The 23,767-nt window shown below is 44.3% G+C and overlaps 1 protein-coding gene across 1 annotated transcript in view; it reads right to left on the reverse strand.

Annotated features, from left to right (window-relative positions):
- Positions 1-18,145: 18,145 nt before the first annotated feature.
- Positions 18,146-23,767, reverse strand: part of CCDC69 (coiled-coil domain containing 69) — a 61,680-nt gene continuing 56,058 nt past the window's right edge. The window contains 5 exon segments of the mRNA XM_007943657.1: positions 18,146-18,326; positions 19,288-19,385; positions 20,315-20,434; positions 21,252-21,353; positions 22,398-22,471. Coding sequence (XP_007941848.1) covers positions 18,146-18,326; positions 19,288-19,385; positions 20,315-20,434; positions 21,252-21,353; positions 22,398-22,471 — 575 coding nt within the window.

Here is a 23,767-nt window from a genome sequence, read left to right on the forward strand (position 1 = left end):
TCTGGTCCTTGGAGAAGAATATTATGCTTGGTAAAGTAGAGGGTCAGCAAAAAATGAGAAGACCGTCAACAAGATGGATTGACACAGTGGCTGCAATGATGGGCTCAAGCATAGCAATGATTGTGAGGATGGCACAGGACCAGGCAGTGTTTTGTTCTGTTGTATGTGGGGTCACTATAAGTTGGAACTCACTCGATGGCACCTAACAACAACAACATGGATCCACAAAGCAATATTGCATTTTTTCTACGTAGTGCCTAAGGTGCTTGACTGCTAACCAGAAGACTGGCGGTTCAAACCCACCAGTCACTTCTCGGAAGGAAGATGGGGCAATCTACTTCAATAGTGATACTGCCCAAGGAGGGGTCGCTATGAGTCGGGTCCGACTTGACGGCACATAACAACAAACAACAACAATGACACCTACACATATATAAATGCAGAGAAAGGTATGGAAAAATATCCACCAAAATGAGTGGTGGTTACCTCTGTCAAAGAGAAAATTAGTAACAGATATCTCACTTTGATTTTAGTGTTTTTCTTACACATGAAATCAAGTATTAATTGTGAAAAAGTCTTGACTAAGAATTAATCCTGCCAGAGACTTTTTTTTCTTCCTCACCCAAAATTGCCAAGAGACCACCTTGTAACCTAAATCAGTTGATTTCAGTAAAAGGGGAAGGGCAGAGTTCAATTAATTGTGTTAAGATTAGCCAGTGGTCTCTTTACTATTCTTCTACTCTGCCCTCTTCTCTTACAAGCTTCATTGTAACTACCTTACTTCTAGGCATGTTTTAAAAAATTGGAATGGTCTCACTATATGCATACAGAATGAATAATTACTCATGATAAACCTTATGTTTCAATTTCTTTGAATTTTGATTATTTTTAACACCTCTGAGAAAGGGGAAAGGGACAGTTTTGTGGGGCAGGGCCAAGTTGGTCAAAGGGAATTTAAGCCTTATCTATATTTTTTTTTTTCAAGAAGAATACATTTTGTTTATGTATTACTTGTTTAAGTAAAAGTATTTTTTTTAAAATACCTTTCTTTAGAGAAAGATCTTTTTTTCTTTTTCCTGTAAAGGACCAGATAGTACATATTTTAGGCTCTGGGGCTCCTACTTTCTCTGTAGTCAACTACTTAACCCTGTCATTGTATTATAAAAGCAGCCATGGACAATATGTGAACGGATAAGTGTGTCTATGTTCCAGTAAAACATTATGGACACTGAAGTTTAACTTTCATAAAATTTTCATGTGTCAACAAATACTATGTAAAGTTTTTTTCAATCAGTTAAAAAAAATGTTTTTTTAATAAGTTAAAAAATTTAAAGTTATTCTTAGCGCATGGGCTATACAAAACAGGCAGGCATCCAGATTTGGCCCACAGAGAGTAGCTGATCTGTGCTTTAATGTCTAGTTCAAGCCCCAGTTCCCTCCTATACACACTCACTTATTTTCCTTAAATAATTCCTGTCTGTCAACATTCTCACTCATGACTCTCTAATGGCCCCTCTAGCTGCCTCCCAGTCCCTCCTGTCTGCCCTTGAGGACCCTCTTCCTCTGGCTGCAGGACTGTTTTTTCATGAGCAGGGTTCTGAATAGCTCTATTCACCTTGGCAGGAGGAACCCAGAGAAAGGAATTTTGTTTGGAGTCCTGGAGAAGCCAGGGCTCAGGACTCTAATCTGCTTTAGGACTTAGGCCCCCTCCCCTCCCATTCCCAGTGGTCCTACACCACTTCCTCTCTCAGTCTCTACGGTCCTAGCAGTCTGTTTCCCACTGCTTTGCTGCAACTGCAGTAGCATCTCAGATCAAGTTCTCTCAACTATGGGCTCCAGCGCCCTCTGCTTCCTGGCCTGTTGTCTGCTCATCTATGTCATTTCAGGTTTGGATCTCCCCTTCCCTATGTGGGGCAGTCCTGAGACCCCTTGTCCCTGCCTCTCCCAGACGTGCTCTGTTGATGACCAGAAGAAGGGGAATGAGTTCTGGGTTCTCAGCTCAGCTCTTTTGCTCTGTGTCTTTCTCACTCTTTCATCCCCTCTCTGAGCTCAGCTTCCTCATCTTCCTCATCACACAATGACAAGGATGCCCTGTGTAATCTGCCAAGCCTTGTCCATACCTAATAGGTTTGTGTGATCTGAAAGTCAGAGGCTATCATTTTAAGTCTACAAATCTAGGATCCGTGTTGTGGGTCAAAGTGTATGGAACTTTGACTTTCATAGAACAAACCCTGCTCCTCCACTCACTGGCGAGCTTTAACAAAACTAAGACTCAGTTTATTCAGGAATGAAATGGGGATAACTATAGTTTCAACATGATAGAGTGATTTCCAAGATTAAGTTTTACAATGTATTTGAATCTTAAGCTTACAATCTGGTGCATAAATACTCAATAAATTTATGGTTGTTGTTAGTTTCTGTTGAGTTGATTCTGACTCATGGTGACCCTGTGTGTGGCAGAGTAGAATTGTTCCATAGAGTTTTCAAGGCTATCACCTTTCAGAAGCAGTCCTCCAGGCCCTTTTTCTGAGATGCCTCTGTTGCTGTTAGGTGGCATTGAGTTGGTTTCAACTCAAAGCAACCCTACATAGAGCAGAACAAAGCACTGCCCAGTCCTGCACCATCCTCATCATCGTTGTCATGCTTGAGCCCATCTGATTTTTCTCACAAATATCAACCATCTCAGGGCTCTAACAGAGGCAGGGCCTGAAGGATTTCCAGTTCAGGACTTGATATGAGACTAATCCCTGGAGAGGTGGAGGTCTCAGGAAGACATCTCCATCTCTTAGCTTCCCACCCTTCTAAGAAGAGGATGTTGTTGTTGTTGTTTTGCCATTGAGTCGGCCCCGACTCATAGCGACCCCTCCTTGGGTTTCCGAGGCAGTATCACTACAGAAGTAGGATTGCCCAACCTTCCTTCCGAGGAGGGGCTGGTGGGTTTGAATCGTCAGCCTTCTGGAGAGCAGTCAAGTGCCTTAGGCACTATGCTAAGAGGATAGGTCACAATAATCTTCCCAGGAGCATGGGCAGTGCTTGGACCAGGATTTAGAAAGATGCTGTCATCCTCTTTCAGATACTAGAGGTCACTGACAGTATTCTCACTTGGTGCTGTCAGATGATCCCTAAAACCCATTGCTGTCGAGTCAATTCTGACTCATAATGACCGTGTAAGACAGAACAGAACTGTTCCATAGGGTTTTCAAAGCAGACTGTCTCATCCAAAGAAGCCCCTTCCTCCAAGGCCTGGCAGACTCTCAGTCCTAGGAGGCAGAGCCTCCACTAATTAAGATGTGTTTACAGTCACCCTGTTATCAAAGCTACCTGTGGGCCCTGTCAGGATCTGCCAGTACAGCCTCAGCTCTGAGAGTCACAGACCCAAACAGGAAGGTGGCCAGAATCCAGACTTCTTCCTGCCAGCTGCTCTGACAACAGCCTTTCAATTATAGCAATAAAAAGAAAACAGTGGGTGCTCCTGATCTCTCTTCTCCTGCTCTCTGATGGGCTGCTTCTGCTTGGTGGAAGACTCCTATTTCTGGAAATTTGGTTATTAAAGAATTAACTTTATTTGGATTTTTAAAAATATACAATGGTAGACATACGCCCCCCAAAGATGTCTATATTTGAATTTCTGGAATCTGTGAATATGTTACCTTATATGGCAAATGGGAGTTAAGGTTCCTAACTGACTAACATTAAAATGGGGAGATTATCCTGGATTACCTGGGAGGCCCAATGTCATCACAAGAGTCCTTAAAAGTGGAAGAGGTAAAAAAAAAAAAAAAGTGGAAGACGTAAACGGAAGAGCGGAAGAGTGAGCCAAAGAGATGACAGCATGAGAAAGACTTCCTAATGCTGGGCCTGTGAAGATGGAGAAATGGGGTTATGAGCCAAAGCATGTGTGCAGCCTCTAGAAGTTGGAAAGAGCAGGAACTAGGTTCCCCCTTGGAGCTCCAGAAGGGACACAGCTCATCTGATACCTTAAGTTTAGCCAAGAAAGACCCATTTTGGACTTCTGACCTCCAGAAGTATAAAATAATAAATCTGTTGTTTCAAGCCTCTCACTTTTGGGTAATTTGTTATAGCAGCAGTAGGAAACTAATGCACTATTTGTAACTACAACTACTATTTATTGAGCTTCTGTTATATACCAGGCACTGTGTTAAGTACTTCTTGTATATTATCTCATTTAATACTTATATTAGTCCTTCAGGGAAGATGCTTTAGTTCTCATTTCCTAAATGAAGGAAATTAAGCTTGGGATTAAATGACTTGGACAATGCCACACAACTAGTTTGTTGCAAAGATTCAAAACCCAGGACATCTGTCTCACCACCCCTTCTCTGGAACCGCCTGGCTACCTCCTTAGAATATCCTTGTTTTTAAACCAGGCTTCTGTGTTCTAGGTCATGTTGTTAATACTGTGAGCCTAGCTGCTCTCTCTGCAGCTTAATATCTCATCCAGTAAAAAGAGGATAACAGTGCGTGCTGGGTGCCTCTCTGGGACTGTGGCAGGATTGAATCAGAATGTGGATAAGAATATTCTCTGTGAACTGTTAAGTGCTCTCCCCATATAAGAGATACAGAGTAAGCTTCCTCAAACTCTGCCACATCCTTTCCCTCCCAGACCAGAGATGGTCCCCAAGATAGAAGACCCCACCAGGGACAGTGGGGAGACCTTTTAGGATATGGAAAACAAAGGGTGTAAGTTTGAAAGTGGTGTTTTGGATGCCTTTCTTTATTTTTGTTTTGTTTCTGCTGATTTGGTACCTGTAATTGTGGACTACAGGGAATTGTATATGTGTGTGTGATAATGATTTTGGGCCGTAAAAAGAAAAGCTGCTAAACTCTACTGGGACCTTTTATACTACTGCTGACCAAACAGTATACCAGCTCCTTTACCCCAATTGACCCCTATGAACCCCACCACTAATAGGGTGGTCCAAGTCTTTTGTAACCGGTCTTAACATGGTGTTTTAAGAAGATGTATCTGATACTGTGTGCAAGATAGTTTGGGGGCAAGAAGGCTAGTCAGGGGCTACTGTAAAAGTTCATATATGATATGATCAAGACTTAGAATGAGTGGTATTGGCAGTGGGGATGCAGAGAAAGATGGGAACTATTAGGAAAGGAAAGAATGACAAAGCTTGCTACAAATTGTACTACATTCTCTGTATGTTGAGAAGATTTGGGGCTGGAGTGGCTAGGAGACACATGAAAACAATCTGTTCCCTGTTCCCCAGGGAAGAAAAATTAGATCAGTGGGTAAAATCTGAAGGTAGTGGGTCAATATGTGAAAGGGCTTTCTAGCAGTCAAAGCCTTTCTGCACTGAGAGGCTACTTGTGGAATTCCCATGGGCTCTGGAGTCAGACAGACCTGGGTTCGAGTTCCAAGTCTCCGACCTCCTTGGCACAGTATCTTGGAGAAGTTAACCTCTGTGATCTTCAAGTTTCTCATTTGTAAAGTCAGAATAATACTTTTTGGGCTCATTAAACCATTGCTGTTGATTTTGATTCAGGGTGGCCCCATGGGTCAGAGTAGAACTGTACTCCACAGAGGAGCTCTGGTAGCATAGTGCCTAAGCCACTTGACTGCTAACCAGAAGGCTGGCTGTTCAAATCCACCAGCCACTCCTCGGAAGGAAGGTTGGGCAATCTACTTCTGTAGTGACACTGCCTCAGTAACCTAAGGAGGGGTCGCTATGAGTCGGGTCCGACTCGATGGCACATAACAACAACAACAATTTTATGGACGTGAATCACCAGGTTTTTCTTCCATGATGCTGCTGGGTGAATTCAAACTGCCAACCTTTTGGTTAGTAGCTGAGTGTAAATGGTTTGTACCTCCCAGGGATCTTTTGCCTTCATTAAGAGGATGAAATAAGAAAATGTATATAAAGATGTTAATACTTTTCCAGATGGCACAAATGGTTTGTGCTCGACTACTAATCCAAAGGTTAGCAGTTTGAACCCACTAAGCAGTGCCATGGAAGAAAGGTCTGGTGAAGATTAAAGCCAAGAGAAAGCCCTATGGGTCAGTTCTTTGTAACCAACTCAGTGGCAATGAGTGTTTGTTTGTGTACTCTTCCAGAAAGGTAGCAGATGGCACAGGACAGGGCAACATTTTGTTCTGTTGTCCATGGGGTTGCCATGAGTTGCAATTGACTTAGCAGCAACTAACAATACTGTTCCAGAAACACTGTTGGCTCAATAAGTGGAAGCTATTGATATTGCTGAAGCTCTGGTGGGGTAGTGGATAAGGCATTTGGTTGCCAATCAGGTCAGCAGTTCAAATCCACCAGCCACTCCATGGGAGGAAGATGGGGCAATCTACTTCCATAAAGATTTACAGCCTTGGAAACCCAATGGGGATGCTATGAGTTGGAATCAACTTGATGGCAGTGAGGTTTTTATTTATTTTTTTTATATTTGTAAGTAGTGAGCTTCTCATCACTAGACATATCTCCAAAAACCAAACCAAACTTAATGCCATCAAGTCAATTCCAACTCAGAGCAAACCTCATTGGGTTTCCAAGGCTGTAAATCTTTATGGAAGCAGACTGCCTCTTCTTTCTTCCATGGAGCAACTGGAGGGTTTGAACCATTGACCTTTTGGTTAGCAGTCAAAGACATATCTAAGCACGGGTTAAATGACCTCTTCTGGAGTGTGCTCTAGAAAGCATTGAAATATTGGTGGAACCTCTAATAAGACAATGTACAAGGTCCCTTCCATAACTTACCAGCAATTCCACTTCTAAGGAAACAATTTGTCCAAAGGTACATCTCAATTTTTAAATAAAATATTTATTTAAAAAATTTTCACTGAAAAACTTTGGAAGAATGTCCTTTAAAATATTAATAATTGTTATCTCTAGATGTTAAGCCTCGGGAGGATTTTAATAATTTTTCCTGATTTTGTCTGTATTTTAGAATTTCTCTCTAATGAACGAGAATTATTTGTGTGGTAGTAATAAGCTTAAAGGTTATTACTGAGGTTCCATCAACTGCTGGGGTGAGAAAAGGACAGAATTTGAGGTGAACAGTGAATAGTGAAGGCTGTTAATCCCAGATCCACATTGTTTTCTCTGCAGCTGAAACCCAGGAGTGTGGCAGAACTCCAAAGGCTCAGAAAAAGAGGGGCCTCAAAGCAGCCTGTCCTGGGGAGGTGAAGCCCTCCAGAGTCCCAGGCTGGAGAAAGCTCAAATCAGACCAGAGCCAGAAGCCCCTGAAGATGAAGACCCCTGTGGAGACTGCAGCCCAAAGCCCCCCACCCTCTTCCATCCTGACCTAGGTGGTAGGGAAGGGCCAATTCCAGAAAGTGGGGGACTCTCTGAGCCTACAGGCTGGGGAGTCTCTGGAGTTGTGCTGCTGGGGGACGGTGGTCCACTGGAGGATGCCTGTGTACCTGGAGGAGGAGGGTGAAGGACGTCTGAGGTATTGTGCAGAGGAACTTCTGGGATTGTCTGTTGGGTGGGTTCAGGGGCAGGTCAGAGGATGTTGGGGAGCAGTTCACTGATGACTGTTTTTACAGGGATTAAAAAAATCAGAACACACACAGGGTGACATCCTATTATATACAACTACAGGCACCTAAAAGAAACAGTAAGACAAGCTCACAAGACCTGTTAGAGGCATAGTGAATGGGTGAAAAGCCTTCCTACAATCCCGGGGTTGCTCAATTCTAAGGGAAGCAAAGAGTGTCTGTAGAAGAACGAGGTAGTGATGGTAAGACCAAAGAGGCTATCTGACCTCTCTGTACGTTGATGTCACCCTTCTGCCAGGGACACCATCATGGGGAAGCTAAAAATAAATGCAAAGTCAACCCCACCAGCATCACTCAACCCAGACCAGAACAAAATCAGCTAAGGGTGGGCTCAGATGTGTCTACCCTTTCTCAATTCAGCCTCCTAGCCTGGGATTTCCTGGGACTCTGCCTGTTTTAGAAGGTGGTGGTGTTAGAGGGTATTTGTTGGTTTGAACAAAGGAACACAAGGAAGGGCCAAAGAGTGCAAAGGAATTTGGGGGATACTACTTCCAGTGTGTGAGAGGGAACTCCTGGGTCAAAGAGGAGCAAAGAGATTAATTAGAAGTTGTGCATTAGATCAGTGGATTTAAACCAGAACCATTGCTGTAGAGTCAATTCCGACTCATAATAACTTTAAAAGATAGAGTAGAAGTTCTCTATAGGATTTCCAAGGCTGTAAGTCTTTACTGAAGCAGACTTCTACATCTTTCTCCTATGGAGCAGCTGGAGGGTTCAAACCACCAACATTTCAGTTAGCAGACTAGTGCTTTAACCACTGCTCCACCAGAACTCCTCCAGTGAGTTTAGTTGAGCCAAAGAGAATCAGTGAGTGGGGCCAATACAAATCCTGACAGCTACACTAGGGAAAGAGGAAGTGGAGATTTGGGAGGATGATGGCTAAAGAACCCATATGCTGCCTGCTAGGCCATCCCCTTGCCTGCTCATCCCCACCGACTGTCTTTCAGAATCAAGCACTTCAGTAAACACAGTCAGCTGCTGGTGATGAACTCCACGAGTGCAGACACTGGGGAATACAGCTATTGGGCTCGACACTGCCAGGACAGCACATGTGCAGAGGGCGAGGACAGCCAAGGAAAGACCTTTGTCTTCTTCACAGGTAGTCTTGAGTCTCCAAGAACCTCCATTAGGGAAGGTCCTCCAAACATGCCTCTTAAGTCTTTCCCTTTAGATTAAACTACAAAATGAAGGTGGGGCTGGTGTGGGATCGGGCAGTGTTAAGTTCTGCACAGGGGGTCGCTGTGAGTCGGAAATGACTCAACGGCACTGAACAACAACAACAACACAAAATGAAGGAGTTGGCTTCATGGTTCTTGAAGATCCTTCTTTGTGACATTCTGGAATTCTATGGCTAGTTCCTTGTAGAGTTGCTTAGTCACAGAGCCCAACTTTGACCAATTGAGGACATATATGACTCTTCTAGACACAGCATTGTCTTATGCACATTCACAACAGTAATAATAATTTATTAAACTCAACTGTATCAGAATCATCTGGGAGCTGGAAAAAAAGAAATTCTCGTCCGCATTTCTGGGAATTGTGCCCAATTATGTGTGGAGGCTGCTGTTCACAAAGTTCTCATGGCCAATTTTTTAGAAGTAGATCACCAATTCCTTCTTCCTAGTCTGTTTTAGGTTTAAAATCAGGTCTGCATGGTTTAAAATCAGGGAAGGTGTGCATCGGAGCTGTATTCTTTCACTATCCTTATTCAATGTGTATGCTAAGCAAATAAATCCGAGAAGCAGGACTACATGAAGAAGAACATGGCATCAGGATTGGAGGAAGACTCATTAACAACCTGTGATATGCAGATGACACAACCTTGCTTGCTGAAAGCAAAGAGGACTTGAAGCACTTACTGATGAAGATTAAAGACTATAGTATGACATTATGAAGATTAAGATTTCGGTATGGATTACCCAAGGGGCAAGGATGTAGTCACTTCTTAGTCACAGTCACTTACCTGTAGGGAGTGAATAGTTGGACCTGTGGGCTCGGGACCATGGTCACAGGGGACATTAAGCTCAAAAGGCATAACATACTACACAGAAACATTGTTTCACATCTTACTTTGGCGAGTAGCGACTGGGATCTTAAAAGCTTGCAAGCAGCCATCTAGGTGCAATGATGGGTCTCTCCTTGCCCAGAGCAAAGAAGAATGAAGAAAACCAAAGACACATGGAAACAATTTGTCCAAAGGACTGGGACACCATGCAATCCTCAGCCTATACAACCATGAGACCAGAGGAACTAGATTGTACCCGGCTACTACTGTCAACCACTCGGAAGGGTATCTATGTAGGAGATCCTGGATAGAGTGGGAGAACAATGTGGAACAAAACTCAAAATCATTTAAAAAAAAGGGGGGGGGGAGACCAAGTTTGCTGTTCTGATAGAGTCTGGCGGAACCCTGAGACTATGGCTCCTAGCTGCCCTTCAGGTATGGAATTGAACCCATTCCTGTGGCTTCCAGCCAAACAAAAGACAGGCATATGAGGTGAACATTTACATTTGGTAGATAAACTCCTTGGAAAGATCAATCATAGGAGAATAGAAGGGCTGTGTATGCACAGGGAGACAGTTCAGGGGCACAGGAGTACATGGGAGGAAAGGGCACAGGGAAGAGGTGACTGTGGAGGAAGTGGGAAGACAGCTGATGCATTGTGGGAAATTGCAGTCTATGTCATGAGACAAAGTGTGTGTGAACTGCTGTATGGAAAATGAATTTGCTCTGTAAACTTTCACCCAAATCCCAATAAAAATTAAAAACAAAAAAAAAAGTCTTCAGTATGGATTACATCTCCACATAAAGAAAACAAAAAATCCTCATAACTGGAGCAATAAGCAACATTGTGATACAAAGAGAAAAGATTGAAGTTGTTAAGGATTTCATTTTACTTAGATTCACAATCAGTGCCCAAGGAAGCAGCAGTCAAGAAATCAAACAATGTAGCATTGGGTAAATCTTCTGCAAACTCTTTAAAGTGTTCAAAAGCAAAGATGTCACTTTAAGGACTAAGGTACACCTGATCCAAGCCGTGATATTTTCAGTCGCCTCATATACATGCAAAAGCTGGACAACGAATAAGGAAGACTGAAGAATTGATGCCTTTGAATTATGGTGTTGGAAAAGAATATTGAATATGCCAACAACAGCCAGAAGAACAAACAAATTTCTCTTAGAAGAAGTACAGCCAAAATGTTTCTTAGAAGTGAAGATAACCATACTTCATCTCATATGCTTTGGACACGTTGCCAGGAGGGATCAGTCCCTGGAGAAGGACATCATGCTTGGTAAAGTAGAGAGCAAAAAGATGAAGACCCTCAATGAGATGGCTGCAATAATGGGCTCAAACACAGCAATGACTGTGAGGCTGGTACGGGACCAGGCAGTATTGTGTTCTGCTGTACATAGGGTGGCCATGAGTCAGAACCAACTCAAAGCACCTAACAATACCATGTCTGGATGTTAACAAGTCCTGTAGGTGATGCCAGTCTTTACCCAGGTTTTGGAATCATTAGCCTTGCACCTCCCAACTCTGGCTATACCTTACAATAATCTGTAGAGCTTAAACAATTCTGTTACCAATTTTCCACTGCAGGCCAGATTCTGACTTGATTGGCCTGGGGTTTTTTGTTGTTTTAAGTTGTCATTGAGTTGGCCCTGACTCATGGTGACCCCATGTGTGCAGAGTAGAATTGTGCTCCACAGGGTTTTCAAGGCTGTGACCTCTAAGAAGCATATCACCAGATGTGCCTTCCAAAGTGCCTCTGGGTGGTTTCAAACAGTCAACCTTTCAGTTAGTAGTCAAGCACTTAACCTTTTGCACCACCCAGGAACCCGTGAGCTGGGAGTGGTGTCACAGAGCTGTAATTTTTTTTTTTTTTTTTTTTTTAAGAGCATATACAAAAGCTGGACAATGAATAAGGAAGACTGAAGGACTGATGCCTTTGAATTATGGTGTTGGAGAATATTGAATATGCCATGGATGATTCTAATGTGCACTCAGGATCAAAAACCATTGCATCTGCCCAACTCTAGGGCTGCTCCATCCGATAGGGAGGCAACTAACCAGGTGTGGCTATTTAAATTAAAATTAAATAAAATTTTAAATTCAATTTAGCCAAAACAACTAATTCCAAGTGCTTAATAGCCACTTGTGGCTTGTTGTTGTTGTTGTTGTTATGTGCCGTTGAGTCAGATCCGACTCATAGCGACCCCTCCTTGGGATTCCGAGGCAGTATCACTACGGAAGTAGATTGCCCCATCTTCCTTCCGAGGAGTGGCTGGTGGATTTGAACCACCAACCTTCTGGTTAGCAGTCAAGTGCCTTAGCCATTATGCTACCAGAGCTCCTCCACTTGTGGCTAGGGATTATTATATGAGACAATACAAATATAGAACATTTCTATCACTAGGGAAAATTCCTAGTGGCTAACACTGCTCTAAACAGAACTGGTCCCCAGATAATTCTTGCTCCCTGCACCATTATGCACTGAAGAACCTGATATGAAATTGTGTTTTTAAAAGCACCTTGAAAGAGTTTGATGAATGTTTATCTCCTTCAGACCTGGTACTTCAGCTCCAATTATCTCATTTACTTCATATCAACTTTGCAAAGTAGGCCAGGATATAATTATTGTTCTCATTTGACACATGAGAAAAATCAAGGCCCAGAAGAAGAAACTGATTTGCTTAAGATTCCAGAGCTATCGGGTGGCATGATTGGGAATCAAGCTAGAAATCTTGACCTCTAGTCCAGTACTTTCTGTAATATTACTCACAAACAAATGCCCTGTTATGGGTTAAATTGTGTCCCCCCAAAATATGTATTATAAATCCTATCCCTATACCTGTGGATGTAATCCCATTTGGGAATAGAACTTTCTTTTTTATGTTAATAAGACTATACCAGTGTTGGGTGTGTCTTAAATGAATCACTTTTGAGATGTAAAAGGAAATTACTCACAGAAGAAGCAAGCAAGCAGAGCTGAGGGAAGACAGATGTCATGCCACATGAAGACAGCCCAGGAACCAAGGAACAAGCTGAAAAGAGACAAAGGAACTTTCCCTGGAGTCAACAGAGAGAGAAAGCCTTCCTCTAGGGGCCATGCCCTGAATTCTCCTGTGAGGAGGTGGTGGTGGGGGGGGGAATATCTGTTCATTAAAGCCACCCATTTGTGGTATTTTCTATTATGGCAGCACTAGAAAATGAAGACAGTCTCTTAGAGATCCAGCAGTTTGAACTCTTCATTGTACAGGTGAAGATGCTGAAGAATGAAAGGGATTTAAGACACATAGCAAGCTAATGAAAGAGCTAGAACTCATATGCTGGTCTTCAGCATCCTCAGTCCAGGACCCCCTATAAAAGAAAGAGCACAGAGAATGGGGATGGGTAGAGGAAGTGAAGTGTCAAGTCCTTGCAAAGGACCTCATGTTCCTGGGTGAAGGATACCCAAGCTCATTCTTCTCTCCCTCCTTCCCAGACCCAGAGGAGCTCTTTGTCCCCACAGAGAATTACTATGAGGTGGTGCAGCTGCACACCCATCAGCCAGCCCTGCTTTCCTGCCAGGTGACCAACCCTTTGGCCCAGGTGACACTGCACCGGGAGTTCCCTCCTGAGGAAGTCCCAGTGGATGGGAAAGACATCTCCTTTGACGTGAAGAAGGGCTTCACCACCCACCGGCCCTGGGCTTCCTTGGCTGGCTCCCTCTTCTGCATGGCCAGACTGGGTCCCATGAGACAAATCTCTAACAAGTACATGCTGATCTACATCAACTGTGCGTGGGCCTGAGGCTCTGGGTGGGCAGGGAAGGGGGAGGATATGGGGAAAGATGGCTCCTTTGGAAGCCTTAGGTTTCATGGTCTGTGGATTATGGAGCACTAAACAACTAACCTCATAGCAATCCTAAAGGACAGAGTAGAACTGCCCCATAGAGTTTCTAAGGCTATAAATATTTATAGAAGCAGACTGCCTCATCTTTGTCCTGCAAAGCAGCCAAGTGCTTTAACCACTGCACCACTGTGAGCTGGAATCAATTAGATGGCAAGTTTTTTTTTTTTTTTTTAAACCAACCTGGTTAGTGCAAAGGGTTAACATGTTTGGCTGCTAATCAAAAGGTTGATGGTTCAAGTCCATGAGAGGTGTACTGGAAGAAAGGCCTAGAAGTCTACTTTTGAAAAATCAGTCATTGAAAACTCTACAGAAGACAATTCTACTCTGACACATCAAAGGGTCTCCATCAGTCAGAAATGTTTTGAAAACAACCAATTACTTCTCAACACCACTCCATGTATTCACTCATTCTGTCCTGACAGCCAGCCAATCAGCTCAGCCAGCCACTAGCTCAAACTTTCTATCCACCATCCTCGTTAAATCAACTTAAACTATTTCATTAATCTTATCTTCTCTCAAATCAGTCATTCCATCCAGCTATCCTCCATAACGTCAAGTCTTCTATCATTCAGCCACATACCCACTGAACCTCCATTAATTAATTACAGCCACTTATGCATACACATATCCTCTTTTAATAATTTTACCCATTCAGTCCACCCTTCCTTCCATTCACTATCAATTCAACGGTTGTTAGCATTTGCCCCTATTTTCTCTCCCCTGCTATCTATGACAGACCCATCATCTTCCCCCAAACCCACCATCCAAGCTTCAGCAACATCTGTCCAGTTGGGGGGGAACTTCAGAGTGACCTGCACAGTTCTGGGTGAGCCAGAAATCACTGTGGACTTTAGTTGGGAATATCCAGGGCAGAAGGTCAGAGGACGCTGTGTGTTTATGGGGGTGGGAGGGAGGAATGATCATGCAAAGTGGAACCATGGCTTGACTGGGAATGAGATGAGCCTGGATCCCAATCCTCTGAGTGACCTTGAGAAAGTCACTTGCCTTTTCTGAGCCTCAGTTTTCTCATTTGTCAGATAGAGCTACTTCTCAGGTTTCTGTATAAGAATATCTAAAATATTCCTTTATTGATTTATCCAAAAATAATTGAGCACCCACCACATGCCTGGACTGCACTAGGTGCTGAGGCTAAAGTGATAAGTCAAAAAGTGATATGGCTCTGGTCTTCACAAACTTACAGACTGAGTGGGGAGGAAAGAATGGGAAGTGGACATAAATAATATTTTAGAGAATGTCAAGTGCTACAGAGAGACGAAACCAGAGCAATGTGACAAAGTCTACTTAAGTAGAGTGGTTGGGGAGTAGTTTCTGACCAGACTGACCTCAAGCACACAAAAATGGGGCTTGAGCAAGTATTTGGACTCTATGGCTGGGTGCCTGCCTGCCTGCCTGTGTGGATGTGTGTGTGTGAGAGAAAGAGGAAGAGAAGGAAGAAGAGAGAGGAAAAGAGAAAGAATAGGAATGGATAGCTAGACTAAGTACATAATATGTTAGCAATGGTTTTCTGGGCCCAGCCCTTCTCTAGCTATTGAAGGGGATGATGTTTGCTATGTTCTTTCGTCTCAAAGAACTTAGCCCCCATAAACCTCAAGCATCTGTAGAACAGCTGTGCCAAATTGTATGGTACCAACATCAAGGGTTTTAGGAATTCTGAAAAGGGCTTCCTGGAAAAAGCTGGAATTTGAATAGAGCTGGGGGGGGGGGGGGGGTAGGATTGAGATGAGTGGAAGGTATATCAGGCAAATCACAGCAGGAGTGAAAGCAAGGGTGGACATGTCACACACAGGAGCCGCAGACACTTACCTTCCCTGCACTGCCACCTGCCCAGAAGGCAGTGGAGCGGTGGGTGCAAAGGAACCCAAGAATGCTTCTCCAGACTCCAGGGAGCCACTGAAGAAGAAGTCTGAGCAGGGGATCTGACTTTGTGTAGATCAGAGTGGGTAGAGTTGGGGTAGAAAGACTCCAGAGACGCTACTGCCCAGCCAGAGGTACTTAGGAAAAGGCTAGGATGAGATGCTCTGAAGGTGCCAAGACCTGTCAATGTCATCACCATTTCCTGCAGCCCAGGAGGATAGACTGTAGAATCCAGGCCATGTGTTCTGCTTCTCCCTGAATTTAGAGCACTCTCGCTCAACTTTGTACTAGTCATTTGGGTGGGCTGGGGCAATATATTGTGAACTCCTCAAGTTCATCTCTGTATTCCTTGCAGGGGCTAACTGAGGGTTGGATCAAGCAAGGGTGTGATGAAGGGAACCACATAGAGACCTTCAACACACTGCTGAGTCCGATCCAACTCATAGTGACCCCTCCTTGGGTTTTTGAGGTGGTATCACTATGGAAGTAGATTGCCCCATCTTCCTTCTGAGGAGTGGCTGGTGGGTTTGCACCACCAGCCTTTTGGTTAGCAGTTAAATGCCTTAGGCACTATGCCACCAGAGCTCCCTGAGGAGTGGCTGGTGGGTTTGAACCGGAGCCTTCTAGTTAGCAGTCAAATGCCTTAGACACTGTTGTTGTTGTTATGTGCCGTCGAGTCAGACCTGACTCATAGCAACCCCTCCTTGGATTTCTGAGGCTGCATCAGTACGGAAGTAGATTGCCCAAACTTCCTTCCAAGGAGTGGCTGGTGGGTTTGAACCACGAGCCTTCTGGTTAGCAGTCAAATGCCTTAGACACTGTTGTTGTTGTTGTTATGTGCCATCGAGTCAGACCTGACTCATAGCAACCCCTCTTTGGGTTTCCAAGGCTTCATCACTTATGAAAGTAGATTGCTCAACTTTCCTTCTGAGGAGTGGCTGGTGAGTTTGAACTGCCAGCCTTCTGGTTAGCAGTCAAATGCCTTAGACACTAGAAGGTAGAAAAGGTGAGTGGTCATTCTCCCACTTGTCTGATGAGGAAACTGGGACCCAAGTAGGGGAAACAATCACAGAAATAGTTGGTAGACATTGACTTCACTACACCAGCATTCCCTAAGACACATGTCTTAACATGGCAGAGTACCCCAAAATCCTTCCCTCCCCACCAAAAAAAATGTGTTGTCAGGAAAACTGTGCCTCTTATAACTACCACCCACCTTAGAGATTCAAATGCATTTGCATATATGACAGACTTGATGGGCTAAGTTTTACCAATTTAACTTTGCTTGACTCAGTTTGCCAAACATTTTTGCTAAGGGAATCCCCAACTTGCCTCACTTTGGGAAGGTGCGTATACTTACTAACATCCATAAAGAACCATTGTGCCACAGAATACCCACTGGGAATGCTGCTCTGAGTGAGTTGCCTCCTGAACACTCCTTGAGTAGGGGAGGGGACTCCAGTACCTCCCTTGTGCCTTGGGAACCTTAAAGTCTTCCATAAAGATCTTGGCCTTTAAGTGCTCTGACACTAAGTTGAAGTGTCACCTTGGATAAGTCACTTCCCTTTTCCATCTACTGATGGGATAATTGGTGCCCTCTTACCTGCCCCGAGTGTGTCAGAGAGGGTACCCAGGGCAGCTGAAACAATGTTATCTTTTTTGTCCCCTGCAGCTGGGGCGACCCCCCTATGTCAGTGAGCGGGCTGATGTCATTCACTGGGAAGGCCAGGTACAGCAGGAGGCAGAGAGCACCCTCTACATGGAGGAGACTTGGGCTGGGGACACTGGATTCTACATCTGTTGGGCCACCAACCTCTAGGGCACAGGGACTGCCACCACCCATTTTCATGTGATCCAAAGCCCTCGTGTCTCTCCTGCCTCTTCCTAGCTCCCTTTCTGGCTGAAGGCATCTGGATGGGTATGAGGCAATGGGCAGAAAAAGGAATAGGTACCTGTGTGATCCTCAGAGTTTCTTATATCAAGACAAGGGGGAGACCTCTGACAGAACAGAAAGTACCTTCTCATTTACCCCTACACCCCCACCCCCAACCCCAACACTGTTTTCTCCTCTCAGTTCATCCTCATAGCCTTGCTCCAAGGCCTGGCCTATTTTGAGGGCCTGCTTTCACTCTAACGCCAGCCTTGAAACTCTGAGGCTGGGGCTGAGCTAGAGCCATTTAGGCTCCAGTCCCCGCAGAGGGAGCTTGAGACCACTGATGAGTCACCAGGCTCCAGGAATTATCCAACAAAGATCCTTGCTGCTAGCAAGACCCACCTCCTCCCTTTCCCAAGAAAACACAGAGGCTAAATAAATAAGATACTGTATGTTCCTTTTAGTTCCATAGCTTGTCCACCCAGGGGTGGAGGTATAACTAGTTCATTTCTTCTTCACATCCATCACAGACTATATGAGGGAAGACTCCCCTCCCCTTACAACTTGTCCCTTTTCAAGCCCTGCCCATCACAATTTTAAAAAATGCTTCTAAAGTGCATTCTGCAGCCTGAAGTGCTCTCTGCGGTCCAGGTAGAAACTTGGTCAAGGAAGGGTGGGAAACTCTGGATACTTTGTCTCCTTCTTGGATATTTGCAACTCCCCATATCACAGAAAAGGTTCTGGGCCAACTCACGGGAAGGCATTTCTAGGGACTCAAGGCCCCATGAATGGCTTCACTCCGCCCAAGCCCCCCAGGGCTCAGTAGGCACACACCCTGGCTCCCTGTATCATTCCTACTTGGCGTTCCTCCCTGGGAAAGGAACAGAGACCCCCACTGTCTTCTCAGGAGAGTCCTCTAGAGGGAGCTGTTACCACAGACAGCACAGCAGGCCCTGAGCCCTATGTGGCTGCGAGGAAAGAGACCTCAGTGGGGGTGACAGAGGCCAGGGGGAAGGCAGGGGAGGCTTCAGCCTCCAGGACCCGGTACAGCAGTTCTTCCTTCTCCTGCTGGAGCTGTTGCCGTAACTGCAACTCCTTCTCCAGAGCTTCTTGGGCGAGCAGCAAGTCCTCAGAGAGCTGCCTGTGGAACGCACACAGAGCCCAGGGCTGTCTACTAGGGAGCAGCACCAAAGGCTTCAGCAGGACCACAAACCCATTCCTACAGGAAGCCTTCCCTGGGTGGACACTAGCATACTCCATGGCTCAAAAGGCCCTTTCCTTTGCCTGTATGCAAGAGGCAATTTAATCTGTTGCCCACGGAGCATGGACTTCCCAGGTAGCTCTGGGTTCAAATCTCTGCCTCACTATTTAGCTGTATGAATTTGCATTAGTTATTCACTCTTGCTGAATTTCAGTAAATGGTTAAGTGCTCGGCTACTAACCAAAAGGTTGGTGGTTCAAGTCCACTCAAAGGAGCCTTGAAACAAAGGCCTGGCAGTCTACTTCCAAAAAGTCATAGTTATTGAAAACCTTATGAAGCACAATTCTTCTCTGACATATATGGGGTCACCATGAGTTGGAATTGACTCAATGGCAACTGGTTTTTTATTTTTAAATTTGTAGATGGTTATAATAATAATAATAATAATAATAATAACAATAATAATAATCTCTTAGGGTAAAGATTAGGTCAGATAATATGTAAGGTATTTAAGAAATTGTATCTGACACATGATAATAGCCCTATTTACTAAGTAGCTCTCAGAACTGATTCATTCTACTCAGGCCTTGTGAACTGTAAGTTTCCTGCTTCCTCTTCCCCATATTGGACTTTCCAGGGAGCCCACTCAGCCTGGCTAGTGCTTGAACAAGACTCAAGGAATGGGAGCAAACAGTCACTGGTTAGGGCCTTGGAACTTAGGGCTCTGGACAGAGCTGGTCTCTTGGGATTCCTGACTCCCAAAGAAAGAAGAGCCATATATTTCAGACAGGCCCTGGTCTGCCTGTTCATCCATTCCCCAGGCTTCTCTGAGCCTCTCTCAGCTGGAGAGAATGGTCAAAAGGGTGGGCACTAGAGGAGAGGAGGCTGGAGAGGTGTCTACCTTGATACAACCACCTGGTTCCGGCCTCGAACGTGGAGGTCCTCATTCTCCTGTTGCAAGGTGGTGATTTTCTCCTCCAACATCAGGTTTTTTTCTTTCTGTAACAAATTAGGATGAGCTCAGCAAGTTGCTACACTTGCCACAGCACATTGCGGTCATCACCTCCCTATTATCTGTGGTAACTGAAAACATATTTCAGATCACAGGTTACAGTTCATGGAACAGTGAGATTACTTAAGCAAATAAAACTAGGGAGTTAACATAGGGCTGCCAACTTTTAATTTTGCCATGTGAGAACGTTAAAGAACATAGCCACTGCTGTCCAAGATCATATCAGTTCATAAAAGAATAGATACTTTTTGTTCTTCAAAGTCAGAGAATATAACCTATACAAATAACGTTAAATTTATTTCTTAACCCGTTCCCCAAAAATGGCTAAACAAAATTTTAGAGAGAACGTTTGAGATGGTTGTGTTAAAATACTGGTGTGTTACATGCAGAGTTTACTTTGAAGGAGGCCAGGGAGACTTCTCAGAGATTAGGAAGCAACATAATCTCTGTTTGGATTCAACTCTCATTTTCTGAGGCCTCTGTTTTGCTGGAAATAAAGCCATCAGTGGCCTCACTGCCCACAACTCACCAGCCCTGTCTTTGCTGACTCTGGTTCCCGTATTTGTCCGACCTTTCAGCCTTGTCTCATCCCTTGGCCCCTGCCTGACTGACCTGTGACATCTTCCAGCCCCTCCTGGTTAAGCAGACTCCTTACACCATTGTCACCCAAGTTCAAGCAACATGAGTAGCCAAGAAAATCACAGAATACGGATGATAAGGAGCCCCTGCTTGACCTAGAATGACCACAGTGGGCATGTACCCACTGGTTAAGTATTGGCATGGGCAACAGATCAAAGCTGGTGTGGGCCAGGCTGGAGCCTTCCCAAAGCACCTCCCTCCCCGTGCTTTAGAAGAGGCAATGACCAAGAAGCGAGAGCCTGACACTGCATCCACCCAGCCACTCCCCGCCACGGACCACGGTTTCCATGTGGATCAGCCGCTTGTCCAGCTCATGAATGCGCTCATTCTTCATCTCGATGACAAAGTGTAAACTCTCCAGCTCCTGCTCCCAGAATGGGCTGGGGCTCCCGTAATCCTAGACAGGGACAGAGAGTGACCTCATCAGACTAGCAAATAGAGAGGGGTATGGCCTATTTCCTCCCTGTTCTGCCACCAACTCACTGTTTGACTTTCACAAGTCGTCTCTCTCTCTTGGTACATTAAAAAAAAATAAACAAACCATTTGCTGTTGAGTCGATTCTAACTCATGGTGACCCCATGTGTGTCAGAGTCAAACTACTCCATAGAGTTTTCAATGGCAGAATTTTTTTGGAAGTAAATTGCAAGGCCTTTCTTAACACATGGTGAGTGCTTAGTATGTTTTATTTAATTTTATCTTAACAGCATCATTTGAGGCATGTTCCAGTACCATCACAAATGGGGAAACAGAGGTTCACATAGGGTAAGTCATTTGTGGCAAATGGCAGGTTTACTATTTGCACCTATTTCTCTCTGAATACCACAGGCCTCTCACTGAACCTTACTTTTCCCCTCAGTGAAATGGGACTCTGCTGCTTCCACGGCCTGTAGGTTGAGTGTCTGGTCTGAGGCCTACTTTTGGAGAGATGTTGTGTTTTGCCTCAAGGTCCCTGGGGAGTGCAAATGGTATGCACTTGACTACTAACCTAAAGATTTGTGGTTCGAACCTACCCAGTGGTTCTGCCATGGAAGGAAGGCCTGACAATCTACTCTGTAAAGGTCAGAGCCAAGAAAACCACATAGAACAGGGTCAAAATCAACTCAATGGCAATGGGTACGTTTTGCCTCAAGGGACTGGCCTTTCCTGTTGCCTAGACCCTGGCCTCTCCAGGGAGATTCAAGGAGGAGAGACCCCTAGGTGTACTGTCACCTACCTGGATGTGCTTCTTATAGTTTCGGCTCAGAATGGACTCCTCCACCCTTTTCATCTTAGCTTGGAAGGCCTGCAGCTGTGAGGTCAGTTCATCTATGGTGTCCTGGAGAAGGGAATAGGAAGGGCTCAAAACATGACTCATAAAGGTACCAGTGGCCTTCACAGACCCCAGACAGTGAGCAGCTTTGGGTTATCCCCATTAATCTTTTGCCTACACAATACAACAACACAGACTTAATCTACTTCAGTTACTGCTTCAAGCATACCAGCCCCCCTCTCTTGCTATAAAATCTTCAATGGCTCCCCATTACCTTAGAGAAAATTTCCTGGGATTCGAGGCCAGTTTAAGTCTGGCATTCAAAGCATCAAAATCAGGCTCAGTGGACTTTCCCATCTACTCTCCCATTGCTTCCCTTCACACACTTCCTTCAACCAAACACTTCTCTTCATGTAACATTACTCTCCAAAGTACAATGTCTCCATACTTTTCCCCTACCAAGAATTTCCCTCACCTAGACCTTACTGGTTATCTCTAAGATAGAGTACAACCCCTTAATATGGCTCATGGGCTCCCACCTGCTGGCCTCTTACTACCTCTCCAGCCTGAGCCCTCTCTATCTCTCTCCCACTCATGCCCTCTACCCCACATGTCTTGGGCTTCTTTCAGTTCCTCAGGTATTCCATGTTTCTCCCTTTCTTCCTTGCTTTTTTACGTGTTTTTTTTTTTTTTTTTTTCTCCTCTACCTAGAGCATCCTTCCTAATCTTCTTCATCCAAAGAATTCCAGCCTATCCTTTAGGTTCTAGCTTAGATATCACTTCCTCTGGAAAATCTTCCCCCACTAGCCAAACTGGGTTAGCTGGCTTCCACAGGTCCTTTGTATCCATCCACCAGTCTGATCACACTGTGACACCCAGCCTATGCAGTCTCTAAAATCATCCCAGCAGTCCTTTGAAAAAGGGCCAAGCCTAATCTCAGATAAAATTTTCTTGAGCTAGTAGCCCGGCTGCCACACATGGAAGATAATTACTTGTGACACACATCTACATAGAGGCCATCACCTTTGGCTGCTTCAGGGCTCTGTGATGCTTTCCTATAGGTCCTCCCCTTCCCTCACCAAAGACTGACACAGAACTAGCCCCTCTCACCTTCAGGGCTGCCTTGGCCTCCTGGAAAGTCTGGATAAGGGCTTCTTTTTCCTGCTCATGTGAGGCCTGGAGGACTGTAATGAAAAGAGATCAGGCACCCAGACAGTTCTCCTAAAGCCTTCTGCATCTACAAAGCTTGAGACCAAGGCAGAGAGGCCCACATGACCATCTGGGGCTCATAAGGGCCAGTCATCCTTCCATCTCTTGGGCTTGGGCTGTGCCAGAAATATAGTACATGTTTAATAAAAGCTTCTAGAAATGGGAGCAAATTAGAGCCTCGTAAGAACTTAGAATCCTACCAGATTGTGGCAACTACCCACACTTGTTAAGGCTAGGATCCAAAGATCTCCTTGTAGTAAGTTTGTTTATCTCAGACCACAACAAGGTATGAAAAAAATAGCATTAGGACAAGTTCTCTGTAAACTGGGTAAGCCAAATCACAAAATCATTAAATCATTAGCTGTCTAACCATAATGTGAAACTGTGGAAAGCATACTAGATTTGGGTCAATCTGCTTAGGCCTAGCTTTGCTTCTTCAAGACTGAGAGACCTTAAGATCACTTCAAGCATCTCAAAGTCTTGTTGCCTCAACTGTGAAATGTGGCCAGTAAGCCTAGCCTGAGTTTTTCAAAGGTCTGTCTTAGGGATAATGAAAAGGATATGTAAGATCTTTCCAGACTAGGCAGTGCTGTACGGAGCTGGACTTGTTATCATCCCCCCAATCAATACATTTATATTTATCATGCAGCCTTCCCTTGAAAGTTCCTGTTGGAAAATTCCAACCTTGTCTTCACTGAAAGAAGACAATAGGGAAATGAACAATTAATGGGCCGGAAGAAAATAGAAAAGTGAGGCCATGCATATGTCAGTGACACACATATTTCTAAGAATTTTGAGAATTATAGGTGTGTTAAAACTATTGAAAGCTGGTAAGATCAGCTGCATAAAAATCAGCCTTCATTTTTTAAATGATGGGCCTAATTTGTTAATTTGACTATCAAGACAAGATCTGGTTCTAGGTGAGATGGAGTAGGAGAACAGAATAACACTATCAACCAACTACATCCAATTGATTTATTTATAGAATACTTCACTCAAAACAACAGAATACACATTCTTTTCAAGTACAGATGAAACATTCACCAAGATAGATTATAATATCCTGGGTCATAAAACCAACCTTCACAAACTTACAAGGATCAAAATATAAACTGTGTTATCTGGCCATAATGCAATCAAGCTACAAATCAATAACAGAGATAATAGGAAAATCCTCCCAAATACTTGGAAATATACTGCTAAATATTCAAGGGATCAAAGAAGTTTCAAGGGGTGTTACAATATTTTCAATTGAACAAAAATAAAATACA

This window comes from Orycteropus afer, unplaced genomic scaffold (assembly GCF_000298275.1).
Source record: "Orycteropus afer afer isolate SDZICR_OR568_19922 unplaced genomic scaffold, OryAfe1.0 scaffold00110, whole genome shotgun sequence".
Lineage (NCBI taxonomy): Eukaryota > Metazoa > Chordata > Mammalia > Tubulidentata > Orycteropodidae > Orycteropus > Orycteropus afer.